Source organism: Rhyacophila brunnea, unplaced genomic scaffold, assembly GCF_057557595.1.
Source record: "Rhyacophila brunnea isolate RB1 unplaced genomic scaffold, BYU_Rbru_1.0 scaffold_2, whole genome shotgun sequence".
Lineage (NCBI taxonomy): Eukaryota > Metazoa > Arthropoda > Insecta > Trichoptera > Rhyacophilidae > Rhyacophila > Rhyacophila brunnea.
This window is the reverse complement of record NW_028232859.1, coordinates 957,480-972,331: the sequence shown is the minus strand read 5'-3', so window position 1 is coordinate 972,331 and position 14,852 is coordinate 957,480. Positions and strand designations below refer to the sequence as shown.

The 14,852-nt window shown below is 33.4% G+C and overlaps 1 protein-coding gene across 1 annotated transcript; it reads left to right on the top strand.

The window, feature by feature from the left end:
* Window positions 1–1,456: 1,456 nt before the first annotated feature.
* On the top strand, window positions 1,457–12,086 carry Usp39 (ubiquitin specific protease 39). The gene is made up of 10 exons (XM_085946836.1): window positions 1,457–1,630; window positions 1,713–1,858; window positions 2,006–2,120; window positions 6,922–7,097; window positions 7,181–7,406; window positions 7,524–7,647; window positions 7,783–7,942; window positions 10,642–10,832; window positions 10,928–11,080; window positions 11,937–12,086. Exons 1-10 carry the CDS (start codon window positions 1,552–1,554, stop codon window positions 12,031–12,033), a joined length of 1,467 nt encoding a protein of 488 aa, XP_085802962.1. The 5' UTR covers window positions 1,457–1,551; the 3' UTR covers window positions 12,034–12,086.
* The last annotated feature ends 2,766 nt before the right edge of the window (window positions 12,087–14,852 follow it).

Sequence of the window (14,852 nt, the reverse complement as noted above, 5' to 3'; positions counted from 1 at the left end):
TTTATTTTATTGTGAATTTTATTCATCTGTATGTTATTCAATTGCCCATTAGGTAATATTATGTCAGTGCAAATACGTTGGTTTAAAATTTATATTATATCACCCATTAAAAACACTGTTCAATAGTTTGAGAATAATTATTATAGTAACGCAGGAACAAACTCCACCGTGACAAATAAAAATAAGATTTTTAGGTATCGTCGAAACTATTTAAAATGAAGATAGTATCCCACGAAGTCTCTGTGTGAATTGAATCAATTTTGCGTTGATGACACCTCCAGTTAAAAATGTCGAGTAAGAGGATAGTTTTCGTACTTATAATAATAATAATATGTGTAACGAATATATAATATAATATGTACCTACCTAAGGAGAGTACCGAAGTAATATCTTCTATTTATTATGAAGTCACCAACAAATCCTTAGAATGTAGGTAAATAAGCATCGAAATATGTATTTATAATATATATAATATATAAATATATATTTATAATATATTTATAATTATATGTAAGTATTCTTATATTAAGTGGCAGAGAACGACGCCGCCGCATTTCCGTGATAGGTACGAGTGCAGCTCCACCGAACTATTCCAGGTAACAGATGATAAAGCAAATATCGCTTTAACGGTGGTCAACGTAAATTAGAAAAAGATTTTAATAATAAATGCAACAAAATAAATTATAATTCAGTTGCCATCAGTACACTCAGTAGAAATTAATAATAATTAGTAGGTATGTTGTAGAAACTTAGTAATAATAATAATAAAATTGGTAGTATGTAGGTATGTACTCTATATTGGTTCAAATCTACCCACTTTTTTAATATTTTTTTCACAATTTAAATTTTGCATATATTTGACACTTCCTTGAAGGAGTGGGGGCAAGGAAATGGTGAGAATAAAAATGATGTTGGTCATAATGAGTGATGACGCCACGTTTTCCAAAGGTTATTGGCAACACTAATATTAAATAATAATTCTCCCACCGCCATATTGGTTTGCGTAGATTGGTACCTACCTAAGCAAGTACCTACCTACCTACCCGTCAGTACGTATACCCATGACAATAAAGAAGTATTTTTTTTACCACGCTGTCTTCTCATAAGCCATCATAAGCGTATATATGAGAAAAATTTAAATATTTTTTTCCATCCGTAAATTAATATAATTTTGCCAAACTCAATAAAAAACAAAAATTTAAAAATTAAGGATATAGCCAGTTAAAATTACCTACTTATTTTGAGTAAAATTATCCGATGGTGTGCATTTATCTGCTATGGTTATAAAGTTAAAGTAATCACAAATAATGTAATAATGTTGTTCAAATTAAATAATAACGATAAATCTGTATCTACCTAGAAAATTTCTGAAAAAAATCCAATAGGCGAGCATCATTTTTTAATGCTTTGTACCATAGCAATAATTCTGAATAATATATTTGTATCTTAATATGGCAATATTAAATTAATTATTACTTTTGACGTTTGCTTTTGCTTATCTATGTTTGCGTTCGTTATGTATTTTGGATGCCAAAATTCTTTTAATTAAACATGTCATCTGAAAGTACTATAAAACAAGCTGTAAAGCGGACTGCTTCTGGTTCCATAATAGAGAATAAAGCTATACCAGGTTATAATGTATTTTAACATATAATTGTTTAGTTCTTTTGACATATCTGACCGGTTTCCTAACCTCAGTTTCGACTTTTCAGGAACATCTTCAAAAATATACCGGCTCTGTCCTTACTTGGATACCATTAATCGCCAATACTTGGATTTCGATTTCGAGAAGTTGTGCTCCGTCTCGTTGACCAGGATTAACGTCTACGCTTGCTTGGTGTGCGGGAAATATTTTCAGGTTAAGATCGCCAATTTCAATACCGATTCTATGCGTTTGTTAAATATCTGTCGTACTGGAGGCAACATTCAGTTCCTTCGTGTATGTACTATATTAATAATTACTTCGACAGTGATAATCAATTATTTAATAATATTTTGATTTCAGGGTAGAGGTACCAACACTCATGCTTACACTCATTCTGTGTCTGAGAGTCATCATGTTTTCTTAAATCTCCATACCCTCAAGTTCTACTGTTTGCCCGATAATTATGAAGTCATCGGTAAGTCGAACGTGTTTTTATAATAAATTATTTTATTCTTGGCCATATATTATGATCTTCAGTTAGAGCCTCCGAGAATGCTTGTTGTTTACTGGTAATTTTACATGTTACCAGGCCATGTCAGCATCTCGTAGCTCTGCCCTATATATTCTGTTGATGGTATTTAACGAACTTCCAAGACGTGGAATCCGGTGGACTTCTAGAATAGGCAGGCAAAATTGAAAATCTCTCGAGGCATTCATAGTACGTGACCGAGCCAGGTTTAATGTCGCTTCTTCACTCAATGTGATGAGACGCTGCATGGTCCATTCTCTTTGTCATTATTACTCTTAAAGTTATACCGCCGTACACCTTTTGAAGTTCAGTATACAGTGTTGTTCTGAGCCTTCGTATGTTGCCATTATACACTATTGTAAAGCGGGACCGTCAGAATGCAAGCGTCGGATAGGCTGCATTTGGTTTTAACTAAGTACAGTTGTGAGTCTCAAATATTCCACATCCGGTTGAATGTTACTCCAGCCATTCCCACTCTGATGGCGAACTCTTTATGCAAATTGTCATCTCCCGTGATGTCCACCCCCAAGTATTTAAAGCTGTAGAGATTTTCCCATTGCTAATCTGGATCCAGACAGGTGCTGCAGCACAAAACATCAGTTTTCTTAGTGTTGATTTTCATACTAATTCGAGAGGAATTGTTATGCAGCCTGTCGATTGTCTCAGCTGCATCGGTGACAGCTATAATACGAGGGTGGGTCAATAATTCCTTAGAAAAAAGCATTAAAACAGTTTTTATTTTTGTATTTTTTTTTATTTCTCAACATAATCTCCTTGGAGCTCAATACACTTGGTTAGACGTTTCTCATTTTTTTTAAACCGTCAGAAAAATAAGTTTTCGGAAGGTCCTCAAAATAAGCATTTGTCCGATCGATGACTTCTTCATTTGAAAAAAAACGTTGTCCACTTAGCCATTTCTTTAAGTTTGGGAAAAGGAAAAAGTCACTGGGGGCTAAATCTGGCGAATACGGTGGGTGGTCGACCAATTCGACTTCAATTCTTCAATTTTAGCCATTGATCGTAAACATGTGTGAACACGGGCATTGTCCTGATGAAAGAGGATTTTTTTCCTGTTTAAATGAGGCCGTTTTTCTTCAATTTCGTTTTTTAGCTGGTCCAATAAAGATGCATAATAATCCCCTGTTATTGTTTTTCCTTTTTCCAAATAGTCAACGAAAATAATTCCACGTGCATCCCAAAATATAGTAGCCATAACCTTACCAGCTGATTTTACGGTTTTCGCCTTCTTTGGACATGGTTCGCCTTTCGCAATCCACTGCTTTGACTGTTCTTTCGTCTCGGGAGTATAGTGGTATATCCATGTTTCATCTACAGTCACAAAGCGACGAAAATATTCATCCGGATTGCGTTGCATGAGCGACAACAGGGCTTTAGAGGCCACCACCCTATTGCGTTTATTGTCGACTGTGAGCAAACGCGGCACCCATCTTGCAGAAACTTTTTTCATGCCCAATTTGTCATGTAAAATAGAAATGACGCTACCTTTTGAGATCCCTGTAACCTCAATTATCTCACTCAACTTTAATCTTCGGTCACTTAACACCATATCGTGGATTTTATTGATCATTTCTGGTGTAGTCACCTCTACAGGACGTCCTGAGCGTGGTTCATCCTTTGTTGATGTACGACCACGTTTAAATTCATTTAACCAGTTATAAATAGTTGCAAGTGAAGGAGCAGATATGCCGTGAACTAAATCCAACTCATTTTTTATTTCCTTTGCTGTTAACCCTTTTATATTAAAATGTTTAATAACAGCTCTAAACTCAATTTTCTCCATTTTTGTAAACAAGCAAATTTTTTTTTTAAATGTACGAAAATAAAAAACAACAACCCGACCAATCTGATTAAAACTTCGCAGCATACTGAATCGGTAGTGCCGCTGCATGAAAACAAACCGCTTACAGTACTAGTCGCGCCACCTGTCGGCTTTTCTAAGGACTTATTGACCCACCCTCGTATTATATAATTAGATATTAATACTATCGACCGAAGATGCTTGATGGAATTTGAATTTAAATTCTAATAGATTTAAGCTTTGTACTATTCCATTTGAGTCGTTTTTTGCGACCTGGGTTTCGCCTTTCGGTATCTGCATTCGGCCTGAAGATGCCGAAAGGCGAAACCCGGGTCACAAAAAACGATAAATGAAATAGTACAAAACTTAAATCCATTAGAATATACTTAGATAATAAAAGATTCACATAATAAATTGATTCATTTGTTCAACTTGATATTGGATTCATTGCTTGACAAAATTCTTAGCTACACTATGTCTGTATACATATTATATCCACTGATTATTAATTAAAGCAATTATTGAAAAACAGGTAAGTATTCAATTCAATAAGGTGTGCAAAACCTATGAATTCACTTGATTTATTGATCTCGAAATAGTGTGATTGAAATGATCTATTTCTGTGAACCAATAAACTATAACTGAAAGAATTTTTTTTACACCTAAACATTTTCCAAAAAGTAAATCAATATAAATAATTACAAGATAAAAAGAACTTTTTATATACAACGTTTTTAAAATTTCTGTTGAATCATATAAACTTGACTTGACTAGCTTAAACGATCAAAAAAAATTGTACTTGATAGAAATACTGAATAAATATACTGAAATGTCAGTTTGATACTTCATATTGATTTCCATAGTAACGCATGTATATATTAATATTAATAATTTAGTTGCTAGGACCCACTTACCAACCAATAATAGTTTTACTTTTTACGGATTTCTTCCGAAATAACTTTTCATACAAAACAGAATTAACTGAAAATGAAATCAATTCTACTTAAAGATGACTAAAAGTATTAAAAAAATGCATCGGCATCGTGTTCTGATATATTCTAAAAGTTTCAAATGTCTAGCTAGTCGGGAAGTTAGTTGTAAGATTTGCGATTGCAAGATTTGTACCGGACAAATAAGAATACGAGCTAAGAAAAACGTTTTTAAAAAAGTAAGTCACCCCGACGGGGAATCGAACCCCGTATCTCCCGGGATAAAAAAAAGATTTTTTCTATTGGTTATAATATACTCTCTCAAAAAGTGTTTTTAAAAATTATATATGTTCAATAATCAGAATGATATATTCTTAAATCTTGTGAATTATTCGTTGAATAAAACAAATAGTTAGTTATAAATTATTAGCAAGTGCAAGTAGTTACATCTAAAAAATATTGGAGAAATTCCACGACGTCGGTTAGTAATCGAAGTAATAGTAATAGTTACCTACTTTGATTTAAGAAACAAAAATCGATTGCCAAAGTAGCTTGATTTGGAAGAACGCTGATGAGTAGGTATTAAAATTGACCACTAGTTAAAATTTAAAATTAGTATGTCACGCCGTAGCATATTGGTTAAATGCGACGGATGGGGCGTAAACCCGGGAGATGCAGGTTTCGATTCCCTGCCAAGGTGGCTTTCTTTTTTCCAAAATTATGTATGCTCAATAATTAGAATGGTAAATTCTTAAATCTTGAGAATTATTCGTTGAATAAAAGAAATAGTTGATTAATAGATTTTAGCAATGAGAAAAAACTTGTATCACAATAAAATACTTTTATAAATATTATAAACTCGTATCTTGAGTTACGTGTTTGTAAGTACACAGAATGCTGAACTCCGACAGATGATTATACTGAAGTTCTTTCTCGTAAGTCAAGATACGTGTTTACTGCAGTAATATTGTGGAATGATTCACAGTAAAGTTGCAACGCAATCTCATATCTAAGACAATATGTTCGATTCCCCGTCGGGGTGACTTACTTTTTTCAAAAAAAGATTTTTTCTATTGGTTATAATATACTCTCTCAGAAAGTGTTTTTCAAAATTATATATGTAAAAAATAATATGTTAAATAAAATATCATATCGCATTGCTAACGGTTCGTCTTATGTAGGCGAAGTCAATGCAAACGCGGTCGTGACGTGGTTTGAAGCGATATAAAGCGAAGTGGCAACGTTGTCCAACGTGGCTCGTCACTAGTCGTCATCGCATATTATTCATCATGGGCGGACGGACGCAAGGGTTTTTTTTTTGAAAACTCATATTTTAAGTATAAAATTTTACAAGAAGTGGAACTAATATTATATATTTAGAAATATACGTTAATGAAGAATTTCATCATTTATAATATGAAGATATTCAATGAGTATCTGCAGCGCACCGCGTTGCCACGTGCTGCTTCGCATCGCTCGCCAGGGGGTAATCTGCAAGTAGGCCACTCATTTGGCACGCCATGTGTTTGATATTTCCGTGCCGCGCCGTGTCGCATCGCGTTCGCATAGATTTCGCCCACGTAAGACGCCATGTTAGTGAGTGCCAAAAGGGTGTTAGTGATAATTTTCAACTTACCTATTTTTAATAAATACCCGTTAACAAATAAATGTACCTTTGTCATAGAATAATTTTTGCCGATGCACGTTTGGGACGATAAAGATGACATTTTTAATAATCAAAGCCTATAAATAACTATTTTTCACTCTACCCCCTTTTGGCACAGCACCTAGGCACCTAGGCAGAGAGTCCATGTTTCGCAAGCATACGTTAGCACTGGTAGCACACATTGGTTGAATACTTTACGCTTCAGGCATATTGGAAGGTCGCTCTTGAAGATATTACTTAAGCGCCTTAAGCTTAAACATAATATGCAGAAACAAATAGTTGCAGTACGTGTACACCACTTTCGATAAATTATGTATAAATTATTTATTTCAGATTCGTCTTTGGACGATATAAAGTATGTTCTCAACCCGACGTTTACCCCTGCCCAAATTCAATGCATGGACACGGATACAAAGATGTCCAGAGCGATCGACAGTACTATGTATATGCCGGGGATCGTTGGCCTCAACAATATTAAAGCCAATGACTATTGTAATGTTATATTACAGGTATTTATAGATTACATTCAATGCATATATCGATAAAGGACTGTAATCATTATGAATTAAATGACAATATTGTTATTTTCTAGTGCTTGTCTCACGTACGGCCATTGAGAAACTATTTTCTTTGCGAAAACAGCTACGCAGCTGTTAAAAGACCTCCCGGTGACTCTCAATTCTTGCTGGTGCAACGATTCGGCGAGCTCCTGAGGAAGTTATGGAATCCGAGAGCGTTCAAAGCGCACGTGTCACCGCACGAAATGCTCCAAGCAGTCGTATTATGGTCCAGGAAGAAATTTCAATTTATTAAACAAGGTATTTTAGGTGTCATACCAACCATATTATATCAGTATAATAATAATAATATTATCACTTGAAATTCAAGAAATAATTTAATATATTTTGTAATGTTCAGTTAAAAATTTCTTTCAGGGGATCCTGTCGACTTTCTATCCTGGTTTCTCAATTCTTTACACATTGCCTTGAACGGTACAAAGAAGGCAAACAGTTCAATAATTTACAAATCATTCCTGGGACAAATGCGGATATACACAAAGTAAGACACTTTAAATTGTCCAATTTCGAAATATGTACAAGTTAATATTTTTCTAATCACATGTTTGACAATATCTTTATTTTGCAATATTCATACCATTAACTCATTCGAATATTGAATATACTTTTGTTTCAGGAAATTACCTCCTACTGATGTAGAGGAAGGAGCAAAAACAGAAGTCCACATAGATGAGTATAAAGAAGTGATTACCGAGTCTCCGTTTCTATATTTAACCTGTGATTTGCCTCCCACTCCACTTTTCATTGATGAGTTTCGTGAAAACATTATTCCACAGGTATTTGCATCTGACACTTCTTATAGTATTAGAGAATCTACTTGCTTTATGAACATTAAAGTAATGGTAAACTTAATTTCTTAGAATAAAAAAACAAGATACATAGCTATATATGCGTAGGTATTTAAATATTATTATGTTTGAGTCACTACCCACGTTCTACACCTACCTATACATATGGTATAACAACATATGGTTATGTGCCGCTTTTATTTCTTCAATATTTTGATGCAAACTTTTGATACCTATTTCATTTGAAATCAATCCATATTAACACATTCGTGGACCTGACGTCTATAAACACCGTATTTTGTGAGATGTGATATGACAGGACATCCATCGACGTCCTGTACTGTGGAACGGAATACGACGCGACGTTTATAGAAGTCGTATTTTGGATTAAAACAATATGTTCCCTGAACATTATATTATTTAGAAGAACACTAACTGAGAGAGTATATCACAACCAATAGAAAAAACTTTTTTGAAAAAAGTAAGCCAACCGGTCGGGAATCGAACCCGGCATCTCCAACGGGTAAACGCCCCAAACTAGTCGCATTCAGCCATTATGCTACGGAAGACATACTAATGACGACAAATATTTAAGCTATTGGCTATTAAATACCTACCACTCAGCACTCTTCGAAATCATGTTACTTCGGCAATCGATTTTTTCAAAAAAGTTTTTTCTATTGGTTGTGATATACTCTCTCAGTTAGTGTTCTTCTAAATAATATAATGTTCAATAATCAGAATGATATATTCTTAAATCTTGTGAATTATTCGTTTGAATAAAAGAAATAGTTAATTAAAAAAATATTAGCAAGTACAAGAAGTTGCTTAAAAAATATTGGAGAAATTCCTAGACGTCGGTTAGTAATCGTTGTAATAGTAAAATAACTACCTACTTTGATTTAATAAACAAAAATCGATTGCCGAAGTAACATGATTTCGAAGAGCGCTGAGTGGTAGGTATTTAATAGCCAATAGCTTAAATATTTGTCGTCATTAGTATGTCTTCCGTAGCATAATGGCTGAATGCGACTAGTTTGGGGCGTTTACCCGTTGGAGATGCCGGGTTCGATTCCCGACCGGTTGGCTTACTTTTTTCAAAAAAGTTTTTTCTATTGGTTGTGATATACTCTCTCAGTTAGTGTTCTTCTAAATAATATAATGTTCAATAATCAGAATGATATATTCTTAAATCTTGTGAATTATTCGTTTGAATAAAAGAAATAGTTAATTAAAAAAATATTAGCAAGTACAAGAAGTTGCTTAAAAAATATTGGAGAAATTCCTAGACGTCGGTTAGTAATCGTTGTAATAGTAAAATAACTACCTACTTTGATTTAATAAACAAAAATCGATTGCCGAAGTAACATGATTTCGAAGAGCGCTGAGTGGTAGGTATTTAATAGCCAATAGCTTAAATATTTGTCGTCATTAGTATGTCTTCCGTAGCATAATGGCTGAATGCGACTAGTTTGGGGCGTTTACCCGTTGGAGATGCCGGGTTCGATTCCCGACCGGTTGGCTTACTTTTTTCAAAAAAGTTTTTTCTATTGGTTGTGATATACTCTCTCAGTTTGTGTTCTTCTAAATAATATAATGTTCAATAATCAGAATGATATATTCTTAAATCTTGTGAATTATTCGTTTGAATAAAAGAAATAGTTAATTAAAAAAATATTAGCAAGTACAAGAAGTTGCTTAAAAAATATTGGAGAAATTCCTAGACGTCGGTTAGTAATCGTTGTAATAGTAAAATAACTACCTACTTTGATTTAATAAACAAAAATCGATTGCCGAAGTAACATGATTTCGAAGAGCGCTGAGTGGTAGGTATTTAATAGCCAATAGCTTAAATATTTGTCGTCATTAGTATGTCTTCCGTAGCATAATGGCTGAATGCGACTAGTTTGGGGCGTTTACCCGTTGGAGATGCCGGGTTCGATTCCCGACCGGTTGGCTTACTTTTTTCAAAAAAGTTTTTTCTATTGGTTGTGATATACTCTCTCAGTTAGTGTTCTTCTAAATAATATAATGTTCAATAATCAGAATGATATATTCTTAAATCTTGTGAATTATTCGTTTGAATAAAAGAAATAGTTAATTAAAAAAATATGTTCCCTGCTACTTGTGTCACGGTGCAAACATATTTCCATTAAATAGTGTCGTATCTTAAGACTTAACTCATTTCTATATATCTAAATCAAAAATTTACAAAATAAAAATTTTAATATGTGTCATTCGCACCGTGAGTGTAAAACCAAGGTATCTGCAAATTTTTCAATTTCGAGATTAAATGCAAAACAACTGCAAAAGTCGTGAACTTGATAATGTAAAAGTGAAGTAACTGAAAGAATATGCAATATAATGTAGATATAAACTAAATATTAGGTATGGTTTTTTTTTAGAAACTCTACTTCTCTTAACAAAACGAAGACTTCAAACCCTAATATATCCAAAATATGTCTTTTGCAGATGCCATGGTTTTACACTCACGGTGTGATATCACTAACATGTATTAGCTAACATGTGTTCGCGAATGTGTTAATTATTGAATAGTAGCACAAATTAAAGTTTTTTTTGTCAATATTCTATATTTTTTACAATCTCGGAATTCCAGTATTCAATCACAATCCCTAGACTGGTATGGTGATTTTTTCCAATGTATTATTAGTTTTATCTGCTTCCAGGTTAATTTATATCAATTGCTGACTAAATTCAATGGGTCAACTGCCAAAGAATACAAAACCTATAAGGACAATTTTCTCAAACGGTTCGAAATCACAAAACTCCCACCCTACTTAATATTGTACATTAAAAGATTCACAAAAAATACATTCTTTGTTGAGAAAAATCCCACTGTCATCAATTTTCCAGTCAAGTGAGTAATAAATATTACCTATAACGTTTTAAAATTTGTCAATCAATCAAAACTAATCGAGTAGCGCAGTTACATAATACTATTTTTATTTTCAGAAATGTGGACTTTGGTGATTTCCTTACTCCGGAAGTAAAGGCACAGTACAAGGGCAAAACCATTTATGATTTGGTCGGTAACATTGTCCACGATGGAACCCCCGATAAAGGAACTTATCGAGCCCATGTCCTCCATCAACCGACACAGCAATGGTGATTATTTAGCAATGATTAATTTAAGTACTTAGTTATTTTAATAGTCCTATAGACCATCCGGGTCCGTGGTTGACTGCACAATCGTTTTCCAGGCATCTCGTAAGTTTCTCCAGCAGGACACATTAACCTTTTATGTATATTGCCACTCTTCTCTTAAACAGGTGGGGTCAAGTGCCTGCTGGACTTCTGGTTTTCTCGCATCTGGTAACATTACCCAACCATCTTCCGTAATATTCTGAAATTTACATTAAATTATTTATAATAATATCGTTGAGCTGTGAAAACATGAGTTTTACAGGAGACACAAAAAACTACTTAATGAGCGCAGAAATGAATTGAATGCGTTAACTGAATTTATGAATTGTGACTATTTAAGTATCTAGTGTATCTTACGGGTTTTTACAAATATTTTGAATATTCAAAATTTGTTCTTATACTTGATCGCTTACTTAGTAGGTATTAATGTTTTTACCTTCTTTTATTGTATAAATTTATTAGCGAGAAATGATTCATTGGTGAGTGTGCATTGTGCCTGAAAATGCCGAAAAGCGAAATCCGGATCTCATAAAACGACCCAATTGGAATAGTACAAAACTTAAATCAATTAGAATTTACAATGAATTAAATTTGATTTGAACTTATATTGGATATTAAAAATATTTTACAAATTAATCTTTACAAAACTTTATAAATTTATTTTCTGAATTTAAAACATTTAGTTCATATGTAACCTTTTTACATAAAACATGGTTTTACCGTAACCTATAGTTTTCAAATCAATTCTCTTTTTTCTTACAGTTGGTTTATAGTAAAAAATATTCATTGTATACAATTTGTTTCATCCACTTTGCAGGTATGAGCTTCAGGATCTTCACGTGACAAGCATTTTGCCCCAGATGATCACTTTGACGGAGGCGTACATTCAAATATATGAACTTAAAAAAGACTAAGTATTGTGTTGTAATGAGTACTATTTTAATTAAATATGTTTTTACACTATTAATAGTCTGTTATTTATTGTTCCCTTATTTTATTGTTTTTTGGTTGAATACAGGGTCTCTATAGGAAAGAGCCATAAATCACTATTTTTATTTGGTTACCAAAAAAGTTCATGGAGACTTTAATCTTTGGCCCAGTTATTCCAATAAACAATAAGTTGAAATATTATATTGAGATGTCCGGGATTCCAGCGGCTAGCTCAAGTGTCAATCGAACCCCGGATTCACAAAAAAAAGAAATTTTAAATTGAGGAGAAATTAAATGAAACCACGTCTGTCTCGTGCGTAACTTGGTATTATCTTATATTTTAAATTTTCTTTACAGGTTTATATATTTTGTTTTTACAATAAGTTTCGCAGGTCCGTACATGTTGGAAAAGGGACGCTTACTAACTTTCTTTTTTTTTTCTTTTTAAATTTCCCGTACCCAAGCCGACTAGTAAAAGGGACTCGTGATTGGCCAAATCTGATCGCATGATCTTTGATTCGGCAAATCACGAGCCTGACCCTGGCACCGGCGCGCGAGGATTTCACCGTTGCGCAACGCGCGGCAAAATTTATTATATTTGAATACTTGTATTTAGTCTTAAAATTATCTCTTTCATCCATCATCATTTACACTTTTTAAATTAAATTAAATTTATCTTAATTACACCTCCGCCCAATATGTGATTTTCACACACCGGACGAAGGCCTTTACTTATGAATAAAAAAAAAATTTATGTAGTTGAGCAAGGAATCAGATTAGATGTTTTATGAAGCCGTTTCTAGAGGTCAGGGTTGCGTTTCGACTTATGACTACTAAATGATTATTTTACACCGGGAGAAGCCCGCCTGTAACAGGGGTGTATCAATATGATCAATTAATATATTATTTCCATAAAGGTAATCTCGATAATATATTATACCTATTAATATGGTCAATATGATAATGTTCATTGCATTGTCACTTTTTTTGGTTATTTTGTTACCATTACCAAAATCATGAGATATACTGATCTTCGGTTCCACGAACTACTGTTTAGTGACATTTATTCTGACTCATGATTTTGGTGAATAAAGTAAGTAGTGGAAGTAAGTTATATTTGGATTTTTCTACCGGTGGGGTTATAGCTAGAGTTGGGTATTTCCCGAGAAAATCTCAATCTCGAGATTTGGGATTTCCCGAAATGATGAAATTTTGAGTTCTCGAGATTCGGGATTTCTAGAAAAAAATTCTCGAGATATCGGGAAATTTAAAAAAACCTGTAAAAATCCTAAATCCTGTTGCAAAAATTGCGCTTATTTTGAGTCGACGTGTTAAATGCCTCGATCAGTCTTTGAACGTTTTGTGTGTTCTGTCCACTTTTTTCATATAGAAAATCGTTTTTTCAATTAATATTTGACAATAAAGAAATCCCGAGAAAAGATTCTCGAGATTCGGGATTTAAAATCTCGAAAATTTCTCGAGAACTCTCGTCGGGAAATTCCCGAAACCCAACTCTAGTTGTAGCCCGAAACAGCTGATATCATAAAGAACTTACGGTACTATAGGATTAACAAATACTTGATTTCAAAATATAATAGCATCTACCACATAAACTTCAGATGAATCAGTTAATAAAAAAAGTAATTTTATCATTTTCGCTACTCAGCCATCAGGGCCACGGGTTAGAGGTTATCATATTCATAACAAACCTTTTATTACGAAAAAAACTTCTTTGTTATAGCTATCATGGGTAGACAAAGTTGGTGACTGGTATTTTCAAGGATGAATCAGTAAAGGCAATCTAAATTTCTATGATACACTTAGAAGGTAGTTGCTAGTAACCTGCTATGAATGCGTATGAATAACTGGTAACGTGTCGACTTATGAAGTCGCCGTGAGGCTAGGGTTCAAATCCCGAGACACAAATTCACATGTTGTTTTCCAATATGTTTTTGGAATCAGAGCATGTACCTAATATGTAAATCAAAAGGCTAACATCAATTTCTCATCAAAAACATTCCCTTTTTGAGGCGGCCAAGTTCCACACCGGATTGGTTTCGTCAATCAATAAAACATTTTCCCCAGACATATACCTATACCATTTAAAACACACATAGGTGATTATTTATGTAAATTTTATTATTTTCGGTAGTTAGGGTATCTTTAGAAGTTATGATCGAGAAATTTCATCCCGAGAATTCTTGAGAAATAATCAAAAAAAGTCAATCTCTGATCTCGAGAAATTCATTTTCCGAAATCATTAACGAGATTCTTGAGAAATCGTGAAAATTTGATTGGGTTAAGCTGCCGACCGCAAACAAAATTTTACAAAACCGAATGGAATTTCTCAACGGAATTTCTAATTTTTTTTGGCCAGAAGAGTTAAAAAAGGTGAAACTGAACGGTATTTTTCTTAAATTTTCCAGTAAATTTGTAATATTGCCGATTTCTCGAGAAATCAGTAAACAAAAATATTCTTTATTCTCGAAAATCTACAAATGAAAAAAGTCGAGAAAACACAATGAACAAGACATATTTTTTATGTGTATGTCAATTCATTTAAAGGAGTGAGTACACTAATTCGAAAACAAATAATAACACACATAACGGCTACACCTACAATAAACAACGTGGGCTGGAGTTACCTGACATAATAATTTGTAGGTACATGAATATTTTTAGTATTCACTATTGATTGGAATATGGCGCTGTATATTATAATAGGCATCATGATATTATGAACAATTAGGTGAATGCCCACATATCTACAGACAGCGTTGTTTGTCTCGCATATACCATAATG

What these genes read in the sequence shown, in the direction of transcription:
- Usp39 (XM_085946836.1), top strand. Translation starts at nt 1,552, where the DNA reads ATGTCATCTGAAAGTACTATAAAACAAGCTGTAAAGCGGACTGCTTCT. An exon ending in GTCATCAATTTTCCAGTCAA is followed by an intron (nt 10,833 to 10,927) that starts GTGAGTAATAAA and finishes TTTTATTTTCAG; the next exon opens with AAATGTGGACTTTGGTGATT. An exon ending in CATCAACCGACACAGCAATG is followed by an intron (nt 11,081 to 11,936) that starts GTGATTATTTAG and finishes TCCACTTTGCAG; the next exon opens with GTATGAGCTTCAGGATCTTC.